At 41.8% G+C, this 27456-nt stretch overlaps 1 protein-coding gene across 3 annotated transcripts in view; it reads right to left on the bottom strand.

Moving 5' to 3' along the window:
• MYO1D (myosin ID) overlaps window positions 1–27456 on the bottom strand; it is a 362982-nt gene that overhangs the window by 150057 nt on the left and 185469 nt on the right. For all 3 annotated transcript variants that reach the window (XM_060647779.3, XM_078437479.2, XM_060647780.3), the window contains exons 17-19: window positions 8070–8293; window positions 2424–2568; window positions 1773–1877 (exon numbers count right to left, since the gene is read on the bottom strand). In XM_060647779.3, coding sequence (XP_060503762.3) covers window positions 1773–1877; window positions 2424–2568; window positions 8070–8293 — 474 coding nt within the window. The remainder of the gene's footprint in view (window positions 1–1772; window positions 1878–2423; window positions 2569–8069; window positions 8294–27456) is intronic.

The raw sequence follows: 27456 nt of genomic DNA on the forward strand, positions 1-27456 counted from the left end.
ATGCTGAGCAGCGCCCAGATGAACACCTGCTGTGGACGCTCTGAGGCTATTTGGAGGTCTCCCTATGCAGCATGCTGTTCTCTGGCTCTCTGCTCTGCAAACTCCAGCTGTGTGATGTCTCCCAGCTCAGCTCTCTTGTTTCACTAGCGGAGTCTACTGAGCTCTGCCTTGGCTTCCCCACTCATCCACAGACTAGAAAGTCTCTCAAGGAAGTAAACCAGCTAACTGCAGGGCTCGCTCATTTACTTCTTGTATCTTAGGAATCGCCGTCTTCCCTTGCTTGATGTGAGTGACTGGAAAACCATGGTTTCAAGTTTCTTTAACATTTATCCTTCTTTTGTTCATCTTATAGCTACACTGTATTCTACGGTGCACATACACAATTATTTGTTTGTCTAATCATATATTTATGTAATTTTTTCCCAGTTTTTTGGCTGTTACAACATATAAAACTCTATTTTTGGATATACGTGTGAATATATTGTACAATAAATCTTGAGTTGTGGAATTCGTAGATTAAGTGGTCTGAGCATTTAAATTTTTGATAGCTATTGCCAAACTATTCACTCAAAAGGCCTCCTACCAACAGTGTTTCCTCTAAATTCTTGCAAACACTGGTTGCTATCAACATCTTAAAAGTTTGCCAAACTTACAATGGAAAGATATTTCATTATTTTGACCTGAATAACATTGCAATTGTGTATTGTTTCAAGATTTGAAAGAAAACAACTGTAAAATCACCCAAACCTGGGCTTTTGTTATGAGATAATTCTTTCCTCCTTTGGGAACATATTGGCATATTTATGTCAATATTTCTTCTGGGGTCAAGCTAGGAAATATTTTTCTTAAATTCACCCATTTCATTAATATTTTGAAGTTTATTTGCTTAATTTTGCACAATGCTTTTATTAATTATTGCAATGTCCTCTGTATGTTTTGAAAACAAGCATTCTACAATTTTAAAAAACCAACTATGTCCCCTGCCTTCCACTCTCCAACTTCCACACTTCTGTCTGCCCCAAGGCCATCATCTGCAGGTAAATAACAGTCCACACCCATGTGTTGCCTCAGATAAGCAACTATATTCATAGTTCATAACTTCCCCCTTCCCCCACCTCCCAAATTCTCTGTCCTTCTCCTTTTTCTAAACTATGTCCTTCCTCCCTCCCCTCCTTTAAAGTAGTAATAAAACATGTATAAAAAAAATACTAAATGACCATCTGGGGTGCCGGGGGGCTCAGTCGATTGGGCATCCGACTTCAGCTCAGGTCATGATCTCGTGATTCGTGAGTTTGAGCCCCGTGTTGGGCTCTCTGCTGTCAGCCCGGAGCCTGCTTTGGATCCTCTGACCTCCTCCCTCTGCCCTTCCCCAACTTGTGCTCACTCTCTCATTCTCTCTCTCAAAAATCAATAAAATATTAAAAATAATTATTAAAAAAAAAGGTACTAAATGCCCATGAAATGCAAGGTAGACCGGCACGTGCTAGGAAAGACTCACATGCAGTAAAATACAAATCCCTGATCTCGGGGAGGTTCCTCCCTAGAAACAGTTACCAAAAATCTCCACTTCCCTTACAAAGGCTTCAGAACCTATCCCTGAAGCCGAAGTCACGTCAGCCATTACACCCATGCCTCCCCACAGGCAGGCAGAGCTCACTGGTGGTGTAGCTAGGGATGGACCTTGTGTGATGTCTTCCTGCAGTCACGGCTAGGTTAAGTTCATCTGAATGCATCTTTTCTTCCCGTGGAGGTCTGTTTCAAGCCCGCCTCACCTTACGGACGTGACAGGAAAAGAGGATGTTCATGTATTTGTCCTTCCGTTTCAGTTCATTTGCGACGGGGACAAAAGTGCCTGAGGTCTGAGGTGTATCTGGCTTCTGAAAGAAAAAGGAAACATGACAAAATGAGTCTGCTTAGCATTTTAGATGAAAAGGGAATCTTTCGGTTGCCTGCTTTGTAACCATGCTCAGTTTCACACACACACTTTTATCTCCCATCCCAGATGGTGAGCAGCTAAAGGGGTGTTACAATAATACTGGAGGGCCTATAAAATTTTTAAAATAAGGGATGGGAGGGAGAATGAAATGTTGCTTTGGGAATAATTAATATAAAGGTGGTAATTAAAAATAGCTGCTGACTTATGCAAGGGAATGTTTAAATGTGTAAAAATTAGGTTGTGGAGTGTACCTAATACATATGGCACAGAGACACAGACGACCTTTCTTAAAGCAGGGGAAACATCAAATATGGCGCAGTTAGAAGCAACAAAATCTTTTTGTTTAGTATCTTATCGCTTATAGAAGTTTAGCTTCTGTAGGTGTCTTGTTCTTTCCACAAATTCTTGCAGAAAAATTCTTCCCTTTCTGTAAATCCTTCCTGTAAAGGGAGCAGGAGTCGATTGTACTTTGTTCTCCTGGACGTACCGAAGCAAGATAGTTGCCCTCCCAGGCTCTTTGCAGCCCCAGGTCGGCCCTTTGACCTTTCAACATTTCCATGGCTGCAACCTTTGCCCTGACTTGGGGCAGGTCAGAGGCGGGCATGCTCTTGATGAGCTGGGATGCTCTCCATCTGTAAGTCAATAAACGAAATATATTAGGATTTACAAACCCAATCCCATTCATTCCCCAAAATAACTGAGCTGCCATTCAGCAGAATTTAAACCAAAGTACTTGCATGCTACTCAATACAACAACACCAACACCAACACCACCACCAAACAAACAAACAAAAATCAAAGGTCTCCAAAATATACACAGAGCTTGTTAGACAAAGATTTGCATAACTTTCTTTGTCATTTGTGTGTTTTGAAAGCAACTAGAACTTCATGATACATGGGTTCTCCTAACAGTTATAGTTAGAGCACACAGAGTTTGGATTCATCACTCATTCAATCAATAAATGCTTCCTAGGCACTTACTAAACTCCTGATGCTGGGCGGTGGAGGCCCAGCAGTGAACAGTCGGATAAAGGTCCTTTCTGCTAGGTGCTTACATTCTAGAAGCAGGGACAGACAGCAAAGAAACCAACAAGCATGAGTGACATGCTAAGTGCTATGGAGAAACTCAGGCAAGGAAGGAAGGACAGGGGTGCAGTGGAGAGCAGGAACGGGTTTGGGGTGTTATTGATATAGGGAGGTCTGGGGGGGCACCACTGATCAGGATCTGTGAGCAGAGACATTCAGGAAGTGAGGGGGGTACATGGATATTTGAACAAGAGCGTCTTCTCCAGGAAGAGCACAGTAGTGCAAGAGTTCTAAAGTGTGTACCTGCTGAGTGGGTTGGGGGACCAGTGAGGAGCCCTGTGAAGCTGCAGCAGGAAGGGTGTGGGGGAGGGGAGCAGGTGGGGAGGCCAGAGAGGAGCCCAGGGACAGATCCACACAGCCACGGAGGCCATTGTGAGGACTCTGGCCTTTACTCTGAATGAGACTAGAAGCCACTGGAAGGTTCTGAACAAGGAAGGGACATGACCTGACCCCTGCTTTACAGGATCATCCCAACTGCTGTGTGAAAGAAGGCTGGAGTGGGTAGGAGGCTCTTTGTGTAATGCACATGGGAGAGATCAATGGCTGGGATTGCAGAGGGAATGGTAGAGGCAGAGACAGGTGTTGGGCCAAGATGTGTTTTGAAGGACATGCCAAGAGAGATGCCGATGTATTAGATGTGGGAGCAAGAGAATAAGGGAGAATTTAAAGACGACTCTGAGATTGTTGGCCCAAGTAACTAAAAACATAAGTTAATCTATTCCTGATTGAGAAAAACAAGCACAAAGGTTTTATTCTATCAGAGCCATCTGAGCCCTACATGCACTTATGCCATCTTAAAGCAGGGGAATGGAAGCAAACCTAGAATAACAACATGTCCAACTCCATCTCATCCTCCTCCTTCTCCTGCTCCTTGAAAGAGAGCAGGGGTAGAGGGAGAAAGAATCTTAAGCAGGTTTCATGCTCAGCACGGAGCCTGACACGGGGCTCGATCTCACGCACCATGAAATCATGACCTGAGTCAAAATCAAGAGTCAGACACTTAACCAACTGAGCCACCCAGGTGCTCCCAGAACTTCTTTCTATCAGATGGAGTAATCGGGCTGGTGGTTCTCTGGCTGTGCTTCCTCAGGACATGATGATGAGACGCACCTAACATGGAGAGGCGATGCTCTCTCCCCTAAGTAGGTACATGAAATATTAGACTGCTTCCATCTAAGACTTGCCCAAGATGTATTCCATTTTCAAGAGGGTGACTTGAGCCTAAAGGTTTGTTTTTCTCTCTTAAATTCCTACTGAAATAACCAAATAAATATAAAAACGAGGAAAAACTCTGTAGCAGCACCAGCAAACGAGAACGATATCAATGAACTGAAAGACATGAAGCATTTCTTAGAGATTCGAGGCAGACGGGCTCGAGCTGCTGGTGAGGTGGCTCAGTGCTGAACTGTGCGGTCCACTTGGTGGGAGGAGAGGAACCCCTTCAGCAGAAATGGCACGGACAGTCCTTGGGCCTGAAGTAGCCAGGGCTGGTGGCCAGGACAGGCGGTGAAGGATCTCACGGTGGGAGATGTGCCAGTTCTCCGCACAAAGAATGGCTGCCCGTGGTGAGATGGGGCCATCTGCTGCAGCAGACAGCGTCAAAGGTAGCAGGATACAAAAACAACAGCCATGGAAGAAGTAAAGGCTCAGCCTAAGAGTGAAATCCTCTTCTCTGCTCTCTGGGGCCAACTGACACTCCAATGGGACAGACTGTCCTAAGGTCATTCCACAAAAGGCTGGCAGAATGACAGGCTGGGAGCAGTTGGTGGTCATAGTCAAGGTCAACTGGTGACAGGCACATCCTACAACACTAAGCGGCTTGCTGAGCAACTGCCCCAATTAGCCCTCAGGTTCCAAATTTTATTCTCAGTGGGGGGACGTCTTTGCTCTATCTGCTGGTCTGTTTTCGGCCTCAGTGCCCAGTCCGTCTGTCCCTTCTTCACTACCCACAGTGGCCCAGGACAAGGCCTATACATGACTGACTCCAGAGGCATGCTGGGCATCTGATAAGTAAACTGTCATCTATAAACCTATGTAGCCCCCAACAACATGTTTATGGAGGCCATAAAAATCGCCAGTCTCGACAACATGGTAAGGGGGACAAAGCTGAGCATGAGGAAGGCTCCTAGTCTTTCCAGAATGGAAAAGAATTACTGTGAGGAACAGGAGCGAGCTTAACCATGATTAGACAGGCTGCGATTTTAGAAAACAAACAAAACAAACAAAAACCCATGGTCAGAGTGGAATCCTTTAATTTCTCAGTAGTCCACAGATCAAAAAAGTTAAGAATAAATTAAGTAGGATACAGTGACTACATCAGGGGTTGGTAAACCACAGTCTGTGCCAAATTCAGCCTATGGCCTGGTTTTGTGCTGCTCGTGAGCTAAGAATAGTTTTTACATGTTTGACAAAACCAGAGCAAAACAAAGGAAAATATGTGACAGAGACCATATGTAGCCCATAAAGCCTAAAATATTTATTATCTGGCCCTTAACAGAAAAAGTCTGCCTTTGGACGAGATTAACACAACTGGCAGGATTCATTTAGTGTGTGTGCACACGCGCGTGTGTCTGTGTGTGCACAAGGTTAGCAGACACAGCAAATGCGTTATTGTCAAAGTACTCATTAACCTAAGCCCCAAGAAGGCTGGGACTATCTCTTATATCTTTATTTTTTGTCACCATATCCCTGGAACCTAGGCCAGTGACTACGACACAGTTGGCCTGGAGTAAGTATCTGCTAAACGAATAAACTGAATTTTGCAATAATTAATCAATTATAGGCCATATACAAAACCATCAAAATCTAAAAAGAAGACTGTACAGGTCACAGTGCAACACAGTCAAATCAATAATTCTTGGTGGCAATTAAAAATACTACATACATCTTTCTTGTCATGGACAGGTCTCCCCCCCCAACCCAATTTTTTTTTTTCAGTTTATTTATTTATTTAGAGAGAAAGAGAGAGGGAAAGACAGTGATTCCCGAACAGGTTCTATGCTGCCAGCATAGGGCCCAACGTAGGGCTCGATCTCATGCACTGAACCTTGACATCATGACCTGAGCTGAAATCAAGAGTCAGACACTTAACCGACTGAGCCACCCAGGTGCCCCTCCAAAAATTTTAAGTAGTCATATAACCTTATTTGTGTAAAAAAAGAGAGGAAAAAAGTCTCAAATGATATGTGATATGCATACACACTCTTAGTATGAACAAACATTTCTACAGTGTTTATTATGTGTCAGTTACTATCTGAAATGCTTCATAGATCTATTTACTCATAATCTTTTCAACAACCTTACAAGCAGGTACTACTATTATGCTACTTTTACCATAATACGGTATGGAAACTGAGGCACAGAGAGATTATCTAGTTTGCCCAAGGTTATACAACCAGGCAGCAACAGAGACTGAACATGGACCCAGGCTTCAGGGTTTGTGTTCTTAACCATTATACCATGCTGTCCCTTACATGGGGGCATGTGTTTGTAAACGCACAGACACAGACATATATAAGGGTGCAAACTAACTGTTAATGAGTGATTATCTCAGGGGAAGGAAATACGATGGTGGGGAGGAGAGGAGAGGAGGTATGGAGAATTGCAACTTGATATCCTATATATTTCCGTATTATTTCACTTAAAAAAAACCATAGTGAGCATGTATTCACGTACAGCTTAGCTACTTTTTAAATTATGTCAAAAGTGCAGGTTACAGGTACCATTCATGAAAAACACTTACCTGTGCATTAAAAAGCCTGCCAAGGTTTACAGTGAACATTGATCGTATTAGATCTGAGAACAGAGGTAATTTTGCTTTCAGTAATTACTGTTTGATTTTTTTCCTTTTTATGAGATATCATTCCTCTTTCTTTTTCTTTTCTTTTTCTTTTTACAAAAGGCAAATAGGATACATATTAAAGCATTTTTTTCCTCTGCATTTTTAAACATTTTTTGATATCTGCCACCAGTTATACAGAGCTAATTCTAAAAGAAGATGAAATCTGATTTAGCACAGAATTAGAAATTAGTTCTTTTACATTCAGTAGGCCAATTATTTCATCGTGTTCTTTGGGAAATACCTCAATGCCACATGACCACATTTGAGACTGCTAGCTTAGTGTGTGTGACTGGACGGCTGTATCTAAGCCACAGCTAAATGTACCTGGTGCCCAGTGGCAACAAACAGGCTATGTGGTGAAGGGGAGGGAGCTGTGAGTAATTAACCACACACTCGGATTCAGGGCAGCCTGCCAAAAACGAAGATCAGCTGAAAAGATATTAGATTTTACATGGGTGTTTATTTACTGTGTTAAAAAAAAAAAAGGTTGCTTTAAAACAACTGCGTTCCCACTTGTACTTTAAAGTCATCTGGGAAACTTTAGAAAGAACCTCTGTTTGGCATGCCTGGGTGGCTCAGTTGGTTGAGCGTCTGATTCTTGATTTCAACCAAGGTCATGATCCCAGGGTCGTGGGATCGAGCCCTGCGTGAGGCTCTGTGCTGGGTGTGGACCCTGCTGGAGATTCTTTCTCTCTATCCCACTTGCACTCCTCTTTCTTTCCCTCTCTCTCTCAAAGAAAAAAAAAAAAAGGACCTCTGTTTGGGCCCCCTCCCTGGTTCTGTTAAACATGACTTTCTGGAGGCAGGATGTGGGCATCGGTAAGTTTCATAAACTCCTTGGTATGTTTCATAACCAGGATAGAGAAGCAAAGGATTAACAGACTTTCTGGTTTGAGTTTTATGTGGTGATTTTAATAAATAGTTATTTCTTGCTCATAAAAGAAAGAGATAGCATGTAACAGCTTAACTATGGCATGATTCAGGGGTTGTGCACACTGCTGTCAGCTGTGTGCCGACACAGGGAAAAATACAAACAGGTTCCGCTATTTTGAGAGGTAAACAGATGCCCTTTGAAAGCAAAACCTTCAGACCTGAAGACATGAGGTAAAAGTCACATGGGCAGATGGCTGGGCCAATACCACGGTCTCAGATTTGTGACTTTATATATTAAGTGTGTTACCATAAATTGAAGCAGCAGGCTCTTACCTATTAAAAATTGCCTGTAAGGCCTCCTCGAAACGGCGAAGAACTTTAGGTGGGGTTGGCCACTTCACATGCTTCCCGTAGTCCTTCATGCTCTTGACGCCGTGGAAGCGTCTGGCAACCTCGTGAATGTAGGACTTCACTTTGTAACGTCGGTAATATCTGATAATCGTCAGAGCTGCCTTGGTTCTCTTGTACCGCATGCGGGCTAGCGTGCCTCGCCACACCTTCACAACGGAGAAAGAAAGAGAAAAGTGTTGCTGGCTGGCTCAGTCAGTAGTACATGACTTTGAAATTGTATACACTCCTCTACTTATGAAGTACCAACGTGGGATCTTGCGTATTGCCAACAAAATCAGGCAGGGACAAAGCACGTCAGTTCCGCCTGCCACCAACAGATGGCGCCAGGAGTCACGTTGGTCATTGGCTTCAGTGGTCTACCTGTTCATGACGTCCACCGGGCTGCGTGCTGACTCTGAAGCAGAGTCCTTGAATAGTCATGAAGAGAAGAAAGCCAAAATGCAAATGTCTCTGGACAAATATATTTTTTTATTTAAAAAAAAATTTTTTTAACGTTTATTTATTTTTGAGACAGAGAGAGACAGAGCATGAACAGGGGAGGGGCAGAGAGAGAGGGAGACACAGAATCTGAAACAGGCTCCAGGCTCTGAGCGCTCAGCACAGAGCCTGACGCGGGGCTCGAACTCACGGACCGTGAGATCATGACCTGAGCCGAAGTCGGACGCTCAACCAACCAAGCCACCCAGGCGCCCCTCTGGACAAATATTTTAAGGATGCTGAAAGGAAGCAGGATGAGTCAGAACCAAAAGCCATCAACGTCTACAGTTCTCTAATGAAACCTAGCTTTACACAGACTACATCACTGGCCGCTAGTGTCCCCTCACGCTGCATTTACAAACGGACTTCTACACAGCCTGTGCGGCTCCCCTCCCCAGGTGCTGTGTAAATTTAGATGTAATCCCAGGGAAAGGGTAAACCAGATGACCAAGAATCTTTTAACATCTTTTCTGTGCTCAGAAATCAATTACACAATATATAAATGTCTCTGTGCCTGCTTTACCCAAGCATGGTGAAATCAGAGGTTCCTATGCTTTTCCTTCAGGATCCTCTGCCCACATTCCTGTACTTCTCAGTCTCTCAAGTAAAAAGGAATTTGGCATAATCTCTACTTCATTGTTGGCTCTTCCCCTCCACCACCAAAACTTACTTCTTCTACAAGACTTCCAGCATAAATCCCTTTCTCTTTCTTATTTGCTACTACAGTCTCCAAGACCCCAAACTACATGCATCACTTTCTTCAACAAACTGCTCGTACACACTGCCATCACGTTCTGGTTGATAGTTACTGTTGCTAATTAATTAGCCGTTCCAGTTCCTGGGCTGTTGGTATTGACCCCCCACCCCCCACCCCACCCCGTCTCCAGCCTCCCAGGACCAAGATTTTCAACCTCTAGTTCAAAGCCCACAGTATGGGCTCCCAGACTCCCTCAGGTTTCTTTCATTTCCTCTTAAATCCCCACCTGTGCCCACCAATTTCTCAGAAAACCTTGTGTAATGTCTCCTTTATTACAGTCATTTTAGGATTTCTTCATGCCGACTCCTAAACTGGCATATCATATGTGCTTGCGATGTTCTCCTCTTTTCAGCCTGCTGCATGATACGGATAGATTTTTTTTTTTTGCAAGCGACATGTGAGGTCACCAAGGGACCCCGAAGAGGAACCAACGAGTCAAGAAAAGCCATGCTATGTAAGGGAAACACGACACATGAGCAGTTTGCGATGGGAACCTAGAGCTCACGTATAAACAGAATATATAAAGACCATGAGGCAGGGAAAACTTGTTTCTGCACGTGGCGTCAGTACAGCAACCCTTTTTAGCCAAAATGGCTCTCTTCCCCGTCGCCAAATCCATCATGCAGATGGCTTTGTTACGCCTCCACCCTAGTGCTAAAATAAAGGTCCCTTCTTTAGCATCTTGAAAAACCAAAAGAATACAATTACAGGGTGGAAGTCTGTGATTCAATTTCTTAAACAAACACACTTTTCAAAGTTTCATATTGTTGGTTGCTTTTCTCTTTAACAGAAAGGCAATTAAGACTCCCTGGAGCCATACCTGTATAGGAAATCAATTTTTAATTTTTAAGGAGGGTTCACAGAGTTTCTCATTAAAATGTTTTTGGTTTAATTCTTTAGTAATTTGTGGGGGGAAAAGCATTTTATAAGTAAGTGCTTCTTCAGGGGGAGGTTTTAACGTTTAACAACATTTCATCTTTGTTTTTGGCTTCTTTGGGTTTTGCCTAGTTAAAAAAGTCAGATGGTATTTTACAAATCAAATGCTGATTTAAAAAGACAGCAGCTTTTCCTTTCGCCCACCTGATCCCACTGCCCCACCTCACAGTCTTAGTCCACACAACTGTTCTAACTACTGCTTCCAGTAGTAACAAATAATGCACATATACTGTTATTTCTTGGTTGATCCCTTTGGACATTATCCAGATTATAGACATTGGTGATTTGGTTCTCTCACCTCCCTCTTACCTCTCCTTTATCATCCCAATAATAATCACATCAAACATTTAAGTCGATAGTATTTACATTACACGTTATACTATTATATAATGCACAAATGATTTACATAAAATATACACTAAATATGTTACATATAGATTCGCTCTATCTCTGCGCTTTACTTTGTCATGTAAATCCGTGCTTGCTTATAGTTAATAACCGACTCATTTTAAAAACCTGCTTTACTTTCTATATACCTACTGCTAATTTTTGACAGTGCTCTAACAGATCCATCAAATGATCAGTGATGACTTTTCTGATTGTCGAGTACATCACCTGTCTTTTTCTTTGATATTCCCTGTATCCTTTATGCCCCTTTGGCCTAGGGCACAGTTCCTATCCCAGAAACTTTTTAAACTACTCTTCCCATATTGGATCCCCAAGGTTTTGTCTTCCTTTTTCTTGGTTTTCCTCCCTCCAATAGCTTCCAAGAAAGGGTGCATGTCCTGTAAATTTCTGTTCTCTTTGATTTCCTTGAGAGTAAAGCAGTTGTCTAAAATGCTGTGTCTTGGAGGGCAAGAGCAGAGGGGCTGAGAACAGGCTCTGGACACAGAATGCCTGTGTTCAAACCCTGGGTACACTTGGGCCGGCTTCTTAACTTCTCTGTGACTTAGTTTTCTTACCTGTGAAACAGAGATGACAATGGTGCTTAGCTTGTACCCGTATTGTGAAGATTGAAGGCGTTAATACACATAAAACCCTTAAAAAACAATGCCTGGTAGATAGCCAGTACTCAATAAGCACGGGTAGTTATGACTATTCTTTGTCATCAGCGGGCTGTGTTACTTTTTTGTATGTGAAGACTTTTTGCCTCAGTCGCGTGTCCGTGCGTCCTGGAAACTCTAATGAATGTGAGCCATTCTTTCTCAGCCTACTAACTGCCCCCAAATAGTGTTGGATTGGGTATTGTTTCATTCTTCCACCTGTAATGTGGACCAGATGTCCATTATTTATATGCTTTATCTAGTCTCCCGGTTGCCCAAGAGGAAGGAAAAGAGAGCTGGGGCTTGAGGTAGCTGCCATAGAGCTCCTTCCTTAAGAGTAAAGAAATGTACCAGGGGCGTCTGGGTGGCACAGTCGGTTGAGCGTCCGACTTCGGCTCAGGTCATGATTTCACTCGTGGGTTCGAGCTCCGCGTCGGGCTCTGTGCTGACAGCTCAGAGCCTGGAGCCTGCTTCCGATTCTGTGTCTCCCTTTCTCTCTGCCGCTCCCCTGCTCACACTCTGGCTCTTTCTCTCAAAACAAACATTAAAAAGAAAAAAAGAAAAAAAAAGAAAAAGAAAAGAAATGCACCAGAAGTTTGCTTCACCGAGTCTGGGGTGTCTTGTAATCTCGTAGCTTGATTGAGGACAGCTATTCTTTTTTTCCATGTCTTGTGGAGCTTTCTCTTGATTCAGCCCTAATATTATTTCTAATAGGCGCTTCCCCTATTCCTTGGCCACTTATTGATATATCAGAGGCAAGGAAGGATGGTAAACCTTCTGGACTCTTCTTGCCTGAGGGAGAATGTCTTCTTGATGGAAGAAGGGATCCCTAGATGGCGTGTGGATTATTCCAAGCCTTCCCTCTGGCACACCTATACTCAATGCCAACACCAGCAAAAGCAATGAGACTTTTCAGAATTCCCTCCTTGTACTTTTCCATGTTCCACTCTTCTCTTTGAAGAATGTATTGATCTTTTTAGTACCTTCATTCAGTTTGGTCCCACTTTTCTTTTTCTGGGTGGCATTTTTCAGCTAATGGCATGAAGTTGGGATCTTTTCTTGGTTTTGGGGTTCACAGCATGTTCTTTGGAAGTTTTACATTTTTGTTAATTTCAGCAAATTTTGGGGAAAGAAATTTTTGTGAGCCTGTGGGTATAGTGCCAACTTTATCAGAAGTCCCTTAGACTTTAGTTTTTTTACTCAGAGAAAAAGTAGCATTGAAAAACTACAGAGGAAAAGGACTACATGAAAAAAATTATTCATGTATTTTTCCTTGTAATTTAAGCATATTTGGTTTAAACAGATATACTCCCATAAGAGTTTGTTAGTCTCTGCAGGGGAGGGATGTTGTTGATTTTCCCACTTCCCTCTTTGTTTAAAGCAGCTTAAGCTGTTGGGTTTTTCGAGAGTCATATAAAGCTTGTGACTGTAGAGGACTTTGCCTCATGATGGAATGTCAGAAAGCAGAGAATTAAATGTTACATTCAATAAGCAAATGTTTAATATTTATTTGCATATGTCTAGAGAGGTTCAACGAAAAAACAAGGGAGCCAAAGGGGCCCTTGTTAAAACGGTATTAACATTAAAGAGGAACTAACTAGATACTATGTGTTTTAGGATATGATGCAAGAGTGGAAGCTGAAAGCTGAAGGAGACACAGTGGGATCTGGGAGGGAAAGTTAATCCGAAGATATAAAGCAGAAGGCAGGCTGACAGGGGAGAGGGCCAGCAAGTCATTTCTTAGGTAGGAAAAAGGACAGAGGCAAACAGAGAGGCTGACTCGGAATAGCCCAGGTACAAAGAGAGACCATCAGAGAACAGTGGATACATCCTTGCTACTGAGAGAATCCAATTCCTCTCCTGTGTACCTTTACCCCCTGTAGTTGACTCTGCCGACACAGTAGCCAGAGTGATCCTTTCAAGACCAAAATCAGATCATGTCACTTCTCTGCTTAAAACTTTGCCACCATTCTGCATTTCCCTGATCTGCATTTCCCTGAGTAACAGCCAACCAAAGCCCCCACACTAACCTACAAGGCCCCACGTTCTCTGGTGTGGTTACCTACCCCCCGCCCCCGCCAACTGCAGCCACCCTGGCACCCCCCCTCCCACACAGGCCAGCCACCCTGCCATCTACCCCCAGCTACCCACCCCCCCCCCACTCCTCCACCAACACCCCTCACAAAGGCCAGCACCCTCTTGAGTCCAGGCCTTTCTTTTTTTTTTTTTTTTTTTAATGTTTATTTATTTTTGAGAGAGACAGAGAGAGAGCAAGTGAGCATGAGTGGGGGAAGGGACAGAGACAGAGAGGGAGACACAGGACCCAAAGCAGACTCCAGGCTCCCAGCCGTCAGCACAGAGCCTGACATGGGGCTCGAACTCACGAACCGCGAAATCGTGACCTGAGCTGAAGTCAGATGCTTAACCGAGTGAGCCACCCAGGCGCCCCGAGTCCAGGCCTTTCTGCTAATTGCTCCCTCTGCCCAGAATGATCTTCCCCCCAGATATCACCCGGCCAACTTCTTTACTCTCTCTCTCTGCATCCTTGCTCAGTGGTCACTTTCCCAGTGAGCCTGGCCCTGACCATCCATTTAAAATTCAACTTGTCTCCATCTTCCCCTTCTGGCACTCTCTGTTCTTACCATGCTCTATTTTTTCTCCTGCCTCTAACACTTGACCCTCTGCAACACCATGGAACTCATGTATTATTGCACTGTTTACACTCTTCTCCTACTGGAATGTAAGCTCTACCAGGCCAAGAGCTCTTTGTCTTTTTCGCTCACGGATGATACACCACTGCCTAGAATAATGTCAAGGACACAGTAGCCTCTCAATAGTATCTGCTGAATGAATGAATGTTTTCACCTTCATCTTCCAAGCCTCATACTAAATCTTTTATTTTGGCTGTCATGTTTTCCATTTTCAAGAGCTTATCTGTGTTCTCCAAATATTTCTTTTAAAAGCACATTGCTCTTGGTTAACAAAAGCAACATCTCATTTTTCCTCTCTGTGGATATGAATCATGGTTTTACTTTTTACACTGCTCCCTGCATTGTATATTACTTCTAAGTCCCTTATTCTCCCATTTGTCTTGGTCTCAGCCTTTTGTGCTAGAGGCCTTCCTCAAATGTCCAAATGTCTGGGGATCTTTGGCCATCCATTACGGAATGCCACTCAAAAAATCTGTGTATGTGCTTTATGAATGGGAGCTTTCATACATAGAGTAATTAGGTGGGGACCATCTGTGAGGAACTCCAGAATGTCAGTGTCTTAGTGTTTTTCCTCTTTGCTGCCAGAATTCTGAGTAAAGAGGCATGGGGTGGGGGTGGGGGTGGGGCGGTGGGGAATCTTTAGAATCCAGATTTTCACTTAATTTCCTTGGTTTCAATGTGGTGCCCGACTCCTCTCCTCCACTGTGCCTGGTGTTCCCCAGAGCCCAGAGCTTCTCTGGTTCTATTTTTTCAGAGTAAGCTTCTTCTACCAGAATGAGACTGAGGTCGTCACCTGGCTTTATGAGGTCTGGGAGGAGACCTTTATTTTGCTTTTCATACAGATTGTCAACCAACTTCCTCCTTCAGCTCTCCTCCTTACCCTTACCTCCAGAGGTTCTTGGCCCTTCCCACTCCTGAATTTTCTACAGTCCTGTGGATGGGTAAACTGGCTTACCTGTCTGCCTTCTTCTCTGCAGGCACTTTAGATGTCAGCTTTCTCCACCTGCTTGGGGGACTAATCACACATCCACTTACTTCTAAAATTATGTTGATGTTGTTGCTCTTGTCTGTTGTTGCTACGATGGTTCTATTTGTCCTTGTGGGTTTCTACCATTTTTATCCCTTACTGCTCATTTAGGGGTTTTGAGAGGGGTGGATATAAACACAATCTGTCATGTTTAAGCAGATGTTTTTATAACACCATCTTAATTCTACCATGTTTTTCTCTGGTGCATACTTCCTCAGTGGTCAGGCATTTCAAAGCAACATCTGACTGTCATTAAAGTACAAGATTCATTTTGCAAAATATGTAGGATTCTAGGTTATGCTTTATTAAGAAGTAGGTCAATTATGTATCTTCAGCTTAGTCTCAGAAATAAACACAGGTCAGCTTTCCTTCCCCCCCACCCGGTTCTCTGTGTTTTGTTTTTCTGTTTTTGTTTTCTAGTACTCATGGGGGTTGTGCCCTTTCTGTCCTGTTCTCAAACAGTTCCCCAGTACTCTGAATTGGATATTCTCTTGGTTTCCACAACCAGAACCCTTCAAAATTTCAGTTCCCCAGGCCCTCCATGCCTAGGGACAACTTTTGGGAGAAGCATCTTTCCTATGTTTCTAAACTTAAGTTCCCCCAGATAGTTATTCTGGCAGAGTTCTGACAGTTTCTGATTGTTAAAGAGTTGTAGAGAAGAATTTATTTAGGTAACAGGTTGAACTGTAAGCAAACTGTAAAATCCACAAAATGTATCCACATACCCCATCAAATTACAGTAGTTCCCCCCACCCTTATCCATGGTTTTGCTTTCTGCGTTTTCAGATACCCACAGTCAACCACGGTGTGGAAGCAGACGGTACTCCAGAGGTATCATCAGAAAGTCAATAGTAGCTTAATGCTGTATCACAAGGTCAATGTCATTCACTTTACTTCATCTCATCACATGGGCATTTTATCACCTCATAATATCATCATAAGAAAAAGGGTAAGTACAGCACAATAAGATATTTTGAAAGACAGAGTCCATATTCATATAACTTTTATAATATAATAATTTCTCTATTATTAGTTATGGTTATTAATATCTTACATACTTTTTTATAAATTAACCTTTATCACAGGTATGTACATATGGGGAAAAAAACCACAGTATATATAGGGTGCAGTTCTATCTATGGTTTCAGGTACCCACTGGGGATACTGAAATGTATCCCCTGTGGACAAGGGGGAACTACTGTAGAATATGATGGTTGCATCCTATTGTGGATATTTCATGACTGATTGATTAATGAAGGATTGGCCTCTTCTAGGAGTTATTTTTTTAAAAAGACTCAAAGACAGTAACATCTTCCCAAGTTATTCTTCTTCAACTCAAATATTCTATGAAGGATAAAATGAATAAAGACTTAAAGTACTATTTACGAAGTGCCAGTGCCAATGTTTTTACCAGAATAGCAGGTTAGTATGTAACAAGAAAATAAGACTGAGTGGATAGAATTTGTAGGTTCTTGGCATATATTTAGACACAAAATTCTTTAGTTTTATAGATAAATTAATAGCATCTCGAGGACATAGGGGGAAATTAAGAAGTAATGAAATAGGGGCGCCTGGGTGGCGCAGTCGGTTAAGCGTCCGACTTCAGCCAGGTCACGATCTCGCGGTCCGTGAGTTCGAGCCCCGCGTCAGGCTCTGGGCTGATGGCTCGGAGCCTGGAGCCTGTTTCTGATTCTGTGTCTCCCTCTCTCTCTGCCCCTCCCCCGTTCATGCTCTGTCTCTCTCTGTCCCAAAAATAAATAAAAAACGTTGAAAAAAAATTTAAAAAAAAAAAAAAAGAAGTAATGAAATAACCAAAGCTTTAGTCAATAAACAAATGTAAAACCAGTAAGATAGACAAGAACGAACGAACGAACAAAAGAAACAAAGAAAGAAAGATGTGAGTCTGATCATTATAAGCTGTCCTGATGAACTTAGTAGAGTGTGTGTAGGCTTGTGTATGCCTGGTGGAGTGTAATTTACCATCCCTCAGCTGCTTTATCATCGTCTGGCTAACTTGCAAAGTCAGCTGACTTGTAAACCTTCATTTAGGACTCATACATTTTATACACAGCCTTGTCCAGAATGGATCTGGCTAATGGCGGCCTCATAATTCTTCAGTCTACACAATACTGCCTGCTAATCGCTTCTTTACTATGATGATACCACGATCTGACGGCCTACTTGCAACTGTAGCTTCAAGAAGCAATTGGACCTCTTGGTCAATTAGTGTCAGAAGACCAGCTGAGCATTAACTCTATCAAAGCCCCACATGCAATTATTTTGAAGACAATTAAAAATAAAATTACTCCAGCTAACGGGTTAAATAGTTCCGATGAGCCTTTCAGGATTCAGCCCTGTTCAAATGTAAACACTATATGGCACTGTGCTGAAGTGACTGCTCTCTCTGGTTTGACTTTGTTTTCTTGAAAGAGAGTGTATAAAATTGATAACTCACGTTCAAAATCTCTTGAGGTCAAGGCTATCTCAAATCTGCTTTTTGACAGAGAACAATAGGCTCTGGTCACGTGTGTAGGCATGTGAACAGATCCGATGAGGCATCTTAGGGATGTTTCAGCTTTGTCTGAAGGTGTCTACTGCTTTGTCCACCCCCAGATCTACCTCCATCTAATACTGATAGGTACAAGTTGGGCTTTTACCTTGTGTAACAAATGTCCTGACTTTTCTTCCTTTATGTTTAGTATTTAAAACATGCAGGACTCCTTAAAAAGGTAACCCAGTAGACCTTTGCTTTCAGATGCTTGCAAATGATCTCAATTTTAAATGGTTCCCTAGACCATGCAAAAGCTCACATAATAACTAATATTTGAAAGGACCTGCCAATGGTTCATCCTAACATTCTTTTCTATAGCATTCCAAAAGTGAATTCTGGGACACAGGGCCTTTGAAATGCTCTCTGAAAAAGAGCTCCATTTTCATTAAATCCAGGAAAGCTGCACACTGTAATTTCTTTTGGGAAAGTCATGATGCACATTTAGCATATTAAAAGCTCTGAAAAGTTTCATGTAAATAAATCTATTTTAACTTTGTTCAACAGAAAGTAAAAAACATATTTGACTACAGAATCCTTTGTGTACAGATTACTCATTTGGAAGGGAGTCAAGATATACCATCCCAAAATATGCTGCTTTGGCATAGCATTATTTTGAGCATTGGTTCATTCTACAAGAATTTCCTAAATTCCTACTGTATGTATAGCATCCGTAGGGAATATGAAGGAAGAGAGGAGATACCCATGATATCCTAGAAAAAATGCCTATGAGATCTCTGGAAAACAGCTACAACTAATTCCTTAAAAAGTAAGATCCATCATGTAACAAAGCTTGAATCCTCAGCCACAGTGAGACTTTTTCAAGAAGTCCAGCACTGCCCAGAGGGACAGCTCCCTGACTAGCACAGTCTGGGGGTGGAGTACAAAGAGTCCTGACCCGGAGCAAGAGGCTGGCATTCCCCTGGACTACTGGGAGAATTTTTCAGTCAAATTTTGGAGGCTTCAGGTTCTTCACCTGAAAAGTGAGGGTGTTGTATTAGCTAACTTAAAAAAGCAAGCACTAGTATTCTGTTAAATAGTTACCGAATGAGAAAAATTTCAGAAAAAATTAAAAAAAATTAATTCAAAGTTTCTTTCCAATCCAAAGTACACATGGAATTGACAACCACAATCTTTGGTTTCCCTGTGATTACTGTTACTACTCATAAGGGAAGGGAGAGACAACGTTATTTTACTACTATGTGCCAGGCCTTGTGCTAGACACGTGATGTACATTAAAAATAGGTATTTAAGGGGTGCCTAGGTGGCTCAGTTGGTTAAGCATCCAACTCTTCATTTTGGCTCGGGTTCTGATCTCCCAGTTCATGGCTTCGAGCCCTGCAGTGAGCTCTGTGCTATGATTCTCTCTCCCTCTCTCTCTCTGCCCCTCCCCTGCTCACATGCTTGTTCTTTCTCAAGATAAAGTTAAAAAATATAGGTATTTAAAAAGCACTTCTTTTTGAAATATGCTGTTATAAGTTTCTCTAATAATTCCCCATAAGAAAAACCACAAGGAATATATTTGACTTAAGTTTCTTTGAGTCATACATTAACATATTTCTACTGGCAAATGCTTGACTTTGGGGAACACTCATTTTCCAGACGTGAGATCTCTGCTTCTACAGAGGAATGCAACCCACGTTCACAACTCTTGCTAACAGCCTGGCTCTGGTTCTAGGCAATGTAAGATGTTGCTAGCAGGGTTGTGTTTAGACGAGTGCTCCTCAACGTATCCCTGTGCCCCAGCATACCACCAGTTACCAGTGCTCACCATGACAGGGATATTGGGGAAAGATGTTTCTTGGGGGAAAGAAATAATCTGGACAAGGGTGCTTGGAATACTTAGGGTGAACAAGAAATATTCTTCCTCTTTTCATTTCCCTGTCTTAGACTGTACTTAGTGTAAGGGGGAATAGCATAAGAAAATGTACACTTAATAAGGACAGATACTTTTTTGACAGTTCAAGTTTACACAGGTTGAACATAATAGGATTAAGAAACTATGAAGACCATTACTGGTCATAACTCAATTACCGCCCCACCCCAATACAATGGCATTGAGTGCATGATTTATAAGAGCAGGCGATACATGGGATCAAATTAGTGTGTAGTTCATGCTAGAATAATGTGGTGACACAGAAAGAGATGTTACTATTTAGAGAAAGATCTAGATAAAGTAAAATGCTAGATATGCTCAGTGATGTTGAGGTTTTACATTTGCCCACATAGCTGTAACTATTATTATTATTGAAAATCCTACTAGAAACATAATCTTGTAAGAACTCCTACCATTTCTTCCCCCCAAAATATTTTGTAATACAATATTTGAAAAGTGAAGTTTCTTAGTTATGTACCAAGCAAGTCACAACAGATCTAAAATTGATGTCAGTAGGAATGTGATTAATTTTTCAATGAACTTCTCTAGAATCTATTTAAAAAATATTTATATACATATATCTGTATATGTTATATATAGATATACATATACATACACACATATTCATTCATTCATTCATTCATTCATTCATTCATTCATTCATTCTCAAGTTAGTTAACATACAGTGTAGACTTGCCTTCAAGAGTAGAATCCAGTGATTCATCACTTACAAATAACACCCAGTGCTCATCCTAACAGGTACCCTCCTTAATGCTCATCACCCATTTTCCCCACCCCCATCAACCCTCAGTTTGTTCTCTGTATTTGAGAGTCTCTTACGGTTTGCCTCCCTCTGTTTTTATCTTGTTTTTCTTTCCCTTCCCCTATGATCATCTGTTAAGTTTCTCAAATTCCACATATGAGTGAAATTATGTGATATCTATCTTTCTCTGACTTACTTTGCTTAGCATAATATATATTTCTAAAGTAGGCATCACATGCAGCGTGGAACCCCACTCAGGGCTTCAACTCACGTCCCTGAGATCAAGACCTGAGCTGAGATCAGAGTTGGACGCTTAATGGACTGAGCCACCCAGGCACCTCAAATAAATTTATATTTTTATCTGTCATTTGTAACTCTTTTTCATGAACTGTGTATTTCTAGTCTTTTTAATCCATTTTCTTTCACTTGTCTTTATTGACTTATATGAGCTCTTTATAAATGAAAGGGATGATCCTTTTGTCAATGGTGTTTTAAATCTGTTTCCAGGAGGTGACCTTCTGATTCTGTTTATGGTATACTGCCATCCAGAAGTGGTTTTTCTGTTTTCTTCGTTCAGTTTTAGGTAGTCAAATGGAATCATTTTCTTTTATGATTAAATACATATTTTATACAAAACTGGGGCCACATAATAATCATAAAATGCTCTGGAATGGTTTTTATTTGATACACCAGGTACATTTTCCCATGTGATCAAAAAGCCTCCTGTAATGTGATTCTGAATGACCTGATGGTACTCAGTCAGATAGATACACATGGTTCAGTTAACCAATAGTCTGCTGTAAGACAGTTTTGGTGTTTTCTGTTTTTGGCGTATTCTATTGGTGTAAGATATTTTTGGTGTTTATTTATTTTGAGAGAGAGAGAGAGCAAGCCAAGGAGGGACAGAGAGAGAGGGAGAGTGAGGATCTAAAGCAGCCTCTGTACTGTCAGTGTGGAATCCAATGCAGGGCTCCATCCCACGACCCTGGGATCACAACCTGAGCTCTTACCGAGAGTCAGACGTTTCACCGACTGAGCCACCCAGGCACCCCAGAGTATTTTCTATTTCTTTCTTGGCAATCATGAATATCATTTTAGTGGTATCATCATACCTAAATTCATGCATATAAATGGTTTACGAGGTTCTAGACACAGAATTGCTGTTGTTTTCACCTACCACATACTAAAGTTCCCATTTCCAAACTCTACCATGTGAACAGTTAAAAAGAAGTGACTAGGGGCACCTGGGTGGCTCAGTCGGTTGAGTGTCTGACTTCAGCTCAGGTTATGATCTTGCAGTTCGTGAGTTCAAGCCCCGCATTGGGCTCTGTGCTGACAGCTCAGAGCCTAGAGCCTGCTTCAGAATCTGTGTCTCCCTCCCTCTGCCCCTTCCCCACTCATGCTCTCTCTCTCTCTCAAAAATGAATAAACATTAAAAAATTAAAACTAATTTATAAAAAGAAGTGACTAAACTGATAATATATTGTTGCTATGACGAAATTACTTTATTAGTGTTATTCAACTTTTTAAAATTCACCAGCTATTTGAAAGGTTTCTTTTGTGAAATATCTCCTCATTCCTTTTTTTTTTTTTTACCTATCACACACTCATAATTTTACATAACGATTTGTAAGGGCTTTTTATATATGAAAATAAGCCAACCTTTTATTACATTTGTGAAGATTTCTTAGCATTTTGCCCTTTACCATCTCCTGGCCATGGTTTTTGGGTCAAGCCAATAAAACACAAGAAGAATTTGGACAGGTGGTTCTGAGGAAGGAAATTTCTCACTCTTCTGAGAAAACATCCAAGGACTTCTTTCTGAAAATGACTCTCCTTGACCATGGAGAAAATGTGGCTGCTGAAATTGTTAGCAGCTATCTCACAACCACAAGGGGGAGCCACACTTAGAATGAAGAGGATTCAAGAGCAGGCACAACGAAGGCTTGTCATCAAATCCGTTACAAATTCTATGCTGGTTTGAACTGCACTTTCTTTTGTTTTCTTTTACTCTCTCTTTTATTTCTTTCTTCTTTCTCTCTCTCTCTCTTTTTTTTTTTTTGCAACTGAACACACTGTGATACATTTTTGTTTTTTAGAAACAGAAATTTTATATGCTTATGCAGGGATACCTATCAATCTTTGTCTTTTGTATTATTCTTGTGCTGCTGCTATACTTAAAAAGACCTTCTCCACTTTAAAATCAAGTATGTGCCTATAAAATGATTTTGTTTCGTTAAAATGTAAACTCTGTTGGAGATGTGATGGAGGAACTCAATCACAAGTGGAAGAGAGCCTTTATTTTACAATCACTTCATGAATGTCAGGACATTGTGTCCATCCCAGTAGATTATCCATAATTAAAGATGTGTGAAATGCTCACTAAAGCTTTGGCTTCTTTGAAATACAAATGAGTTACTAGCTATAGCCATGCCTGTGACAGGAGAAATGTCCTATTTGGATCAACCTGTTGGGAGTGGACTGAATCTAAGTCAGCTCCTACCTGGACACGCACTTTCATAGTTAATATTGGAAATGAGGATGACTCCTCTGAAACAGCGGTGGAAAAAGCCACTGGGAAGTAATCGGCAGGGGGATTATACACACACACACACACACACACACACACACACACACACACATATGCTAACAAATATTTAATAAATAAAAATAAAATATTTGTATGTACATAATATACATATAATTATATGTATACATACATACACATATCTACACAGACATACACACAAACTCATAAAATTACCTGATTGCAAAAGGCATAAGGTATAGTGAAAAGAATATATACTATGGATCAATTATAAGAAATCAGCGGTTTCATGCAAAGTCAGAGCAAGCATATCTTGAATTCAGAGAACAAATCAGACTGCTTTTCAAATGAACACCAGCATTAGACCACCTAATGTGTTCTTTGTGTATGTGAACCTTAGAGATATTTTAGGATCATCAAAATCCACCTCCTCCTCCTCCTTTTAATTTTTTTTCCATTCATCTCCACTGGCTTGTGATCAATATTTCATGGACTTTTCTATAGCTGCCCTGTAGGCATCCTTCCAGAAAGGCAAAACCCAAATTCCAGCTGAAAACCTGCACAGACCTAAACCCTGCTGCACTGAACCTTGAAGAAGTGGATGTGCACCAGCAACAAAGCAACAAAAAGTGAGAGCACAGACATTGTACTGATATCGTTTAATTTTGAGAGAGCACAGGAGGGGGCAGACAGAGAGAGGGCGACAGAGGATCCAAAGCGGGCTCTGTGCTGACAGCAGCGAGCCTGAAGTGGGGCTCGAACTCAACAACCACGAGATCATGATCTGAGCCGAAGTTGGCTCAACCGACTGAGCCATCCAGGCTTTTATTTTTTTTAATTAAAAAAAATTTTTTTTAACATTTATTTATTTTTTGAGAGACAGAGCACAAGTGGGGGAGGAGCAGAGAGAGAAGGAGACACAGAATCCGAAGCAGGCTCCAGGCTCTGAGCCGTCAGCACAGAGCCTGACGCAGGGCTCGAACTCATGAACCACGAGATCATGACCTGGGCCGAAGTTGAATGCTCAACCAACTGAGCCACCCAGGCACCCCTATACTGGTACTGTTTAAAGTGCCTTCAAGATGTTCAAGCTTTTTCTTGTTGCAGCCTCTCTGTGTATGTATCCCCCACCCCTGCTTGAACGTTCTCTCCCCACACTCTTCCTAGGGTCACATCCTTCTCATTTTTTCGGCCTTAGCTTAATGTCACCTCCTCAGCGAGGTCTTCCCTGACCAGCCTATCCAAAATACGTTTCCCTTGCCCTTGGAATGACTGCCCCAACCGAGCCCTTCCTTTCCTTCATGGCTGTACCCAAGGTGTAATAACTTACGGACTTATTCTCTCACAACTCTTCGATGAGAATGTATGCTCTGCGAGGACTCGGACTGTTTCTATTCATCACGGCATTTCCTGTGAGTGCCCAGCAATAAGCATATGCCGAATGAATGCTTATTAGCTTGAATAAACTAAATTATCTTTTTTGTAAGTTTAAAAAAAAAGAAGACTTGCTTGTGTGTCAAAAAAGGCCCCAGAGGTGTTTTGCATTCAAGAAAAGCTCGGTAACCTTGGGGTTTAAGAGCTCATTTAAAAGAAATAGCTTATCCTGGTGCATAACTGCGAATATGTGCCAAGCAAATTATGAAGTGTTTAAGGCAGAAATACACGACAGCTGCTGGGCAGGTCTCGAGTCTGAGTGGAATTTCTAAATCAATGCTGACGGCTGATACGACGGTTCTAAGATGGTTCTAGAGCAATCCAGTCATCGAGCACAAATAAGTGACAACCTGAGACGCTGCTGCCCATTGCCAGTGAGTAACCTGCTGTGTGAAAGTCTGGTTTTCAGTGAATACTCCTTGCACATTAAAAGAATTTCCTGAAAAATATAACATCTATGTCTTAAATAAGTTGGCTCTGTTACAGCTATGAAAATGCAGATGTTCGAAACTAAGTTCCTTCATTCTAGTTACAAGACTTTTCATGAAAAATTCCCCCTTTGGGGCGTCTGGGTGGCTCAGTTGGTTGAGCGTTCGACTTCGGCTCAGGTCATGATCTCACAGTCCGTGAGTTCAAGCCCCGCGTCAGGCTCTGTACTGCCAGCTCGGGACCTAGAGCCTGCTTTGGATTCTGTGTCTCCCTCTCTCTCTGCCCCTCCCCCACTCATGCTCTCTCTCTGTCAAAAATAAATAAACATGAAAAAAATTAAAAAAAAAAATTCCCCCTTTGCCTTATTTTCCTTCTTTTGACCAAAGTCAACACCTTAGTGTGAGTGCATTTTATCAGGTGATTTAGGAAAATGTGACGCACTACATCCTTATTCTCTCTCTTAAGGTCAACGAGACTTAAGAGCCCATAAACTCTACTGTGTGTTATTCCTTTTCATGCAAGGCCTATGGGTATGACAGAACCCCTCTATTATTAGAATGAGAGGAGAGAAAAAAAATATCACAGGCTGGGAAATGCTATCAAATTCAAATATACAAATATTATATACTGGTTTTTCAAATGAAAAAAAATCAGATTCCAGTTAATGCATATGGAACCAACTCCTGGTTGGATTACTTCGATGAGCCACTATTCAAGCTCATAGGGTACAGATGACATGAGAAGATACTGTAATTACTACAGCTTTGGCTTTAACTCAGCAGCCGAGTTTTGGCTTTAACTCCGTCTGCTCCAGTTTATGGCTCTTTTTGAGAGGCTATCCAACAAATATTCTGTTCTTCCACAGGGGCAGAAAAATCTTTGCTTCTTTTTCATACCTCCATGGAATCCTCTGAGTCACTCCATGATGACAAAGAGACTCCTAAAGAGTCTTAAAGTTTCCATGTCTTTAGAAGTTTATCTCCTAAGTAAAAAATCATGGAACAAATCCTTTAGGATCAAGACTTTCAGGAACATATTTATTTGGCCAGACTAAGTCCATGACAGACATAGCTCCTTGACTTACCAAATAAGAACTATAGAAAATGGTCTTATTACTAAATAGCTTTGCTTTTAGTCTTGGATTTTATTCCCCCTCCCAAATAAGTATATTACTAGTTTGGCTACAAGTCACTGTCACCTACAGAGAACAATGTGCTAGGTTATATTATTACAGCAAATATTTATTCCTTCCCTCCTGACATCCATGGGCCATCCCAGTGATATGATCTGCTTTGGTCATGGGATATAAATGCAGATAACCTGAACAGCTTGAAATGTGCTTGTGTGGTCAACCTTAACCTCTTAGGCTTTGCCATCACCATGAGAACATGCCCCACAGATCTACTAACTTCAGAAAAATGACCAATATGTGGAGCCAATCTATACTCCACCTGTGGCCTGAGATGGGATGGCCACATCCCAGATGCATGAGGAAGAAATACATTCTGACTGCTGTATCCATTAAGTTTTAGGATGATGTGCTAGGCTGAATAATGGACCCTTATTTATTTTGAAAGAGAGGAGAGTGAGTGTGAGCAAGGGAGGGTCAGAAAGAGGGAGAGAGAGAGAAAGAGAGAGAGAGAGAGAGAGAGAGAATCCCAAGTGTCACGGGGTTCAAACTGACAAACCATGAGATCATGACCTGAGCCGAAATCAAGAGTCAGACATTTAATCAACTGTGCCACCCAGGTGCGCCCCCTACCCCCCACCGCTGAAGAGACTTCTACCTCTTAATCCCTGGAACCTGTAAACGTTACCTCAAATGGAAAAAAAAGGACTTCAAAGATATGATTTGGGTAAGAATCTTGAAATGCATAGATTTCCTAGATTGTCTAATTGGAACCTAAATGGGAACACATGTATGTTTATAAGAGGGAGGCAGTGGGAGAGCTGAAGACAGAAGAGGAGGCAGCCTTGTGACTGTGGACACAGAAATTGCAGCCACGAGCCATGGATGTGGGCAGCTACCAGAAGCAGGAACAGGCACACAGTGGATCACCCCCTATAACCATCAGGGAGGACAAGGCCCTGGCCACGCCCTGATTTGGGCCCAGGGACACTGATCTCACACTTGTGGCCTCCAGAACTGTAAGAGAATCAATGTGTTTTTAAGCCACCAAAAATTGGTGATAATTTTTTACAGTAGCCCTAGGAAATTAATACAGGCAGAGTGTGGCATAACTGTGGCAATAGTTAACCGATACAAACCCAAACCAATATTGCTAATAATATTAGTATTGATGACATCAATGTTAATATTAATAGTGAACCCGTGGCATTTACCACATGCTAGGCATTGTTCAAAGTATGCTGAATATGTTAACTCACAACCACACTGTGAGGTGGGTATTATTTTCCCTTCATAGATGAGGAAACTGAAGCACAGAGGCCTGAAAGCATCCCCTCCCCCGTCCCCCGTAAGCGTTGAAGCTGAGAGTGGAACCGAGCGCCATGTGGTTGACTGAAGTGAATAGCTACCTGCTGGTCAGGCAGGGGTGCAGTCTAGGAATCACACAGAAGCGAGTGATGTTCTTCAACTCTGGCAGCAGAGTTAAAGTGTAAAGTTTGTCTTTCTCAGTTGGGAACAGCTCTTGTGCCTACTAATTAATTACTCCATTTGCTTGGTATTCTGAAGGTATCTCATTTAAATGCACTTGAATAGATCATAAGTACAAATAAATATCTTTGATTTCCTACAGA

This window comes from Panthera onca, chromosome E1, assembly GCF_046562875.1.
Source record: "Panthera onca isolate mPanOnc1 chromosome E1, mPanOnc1 haplotype 2, whole genome shotgun sequence".
NCBI lineage: Eukaryota > Metazoa > Chordata > Mammalia > Carnivora > Felidae > Panthera > Panthera onca.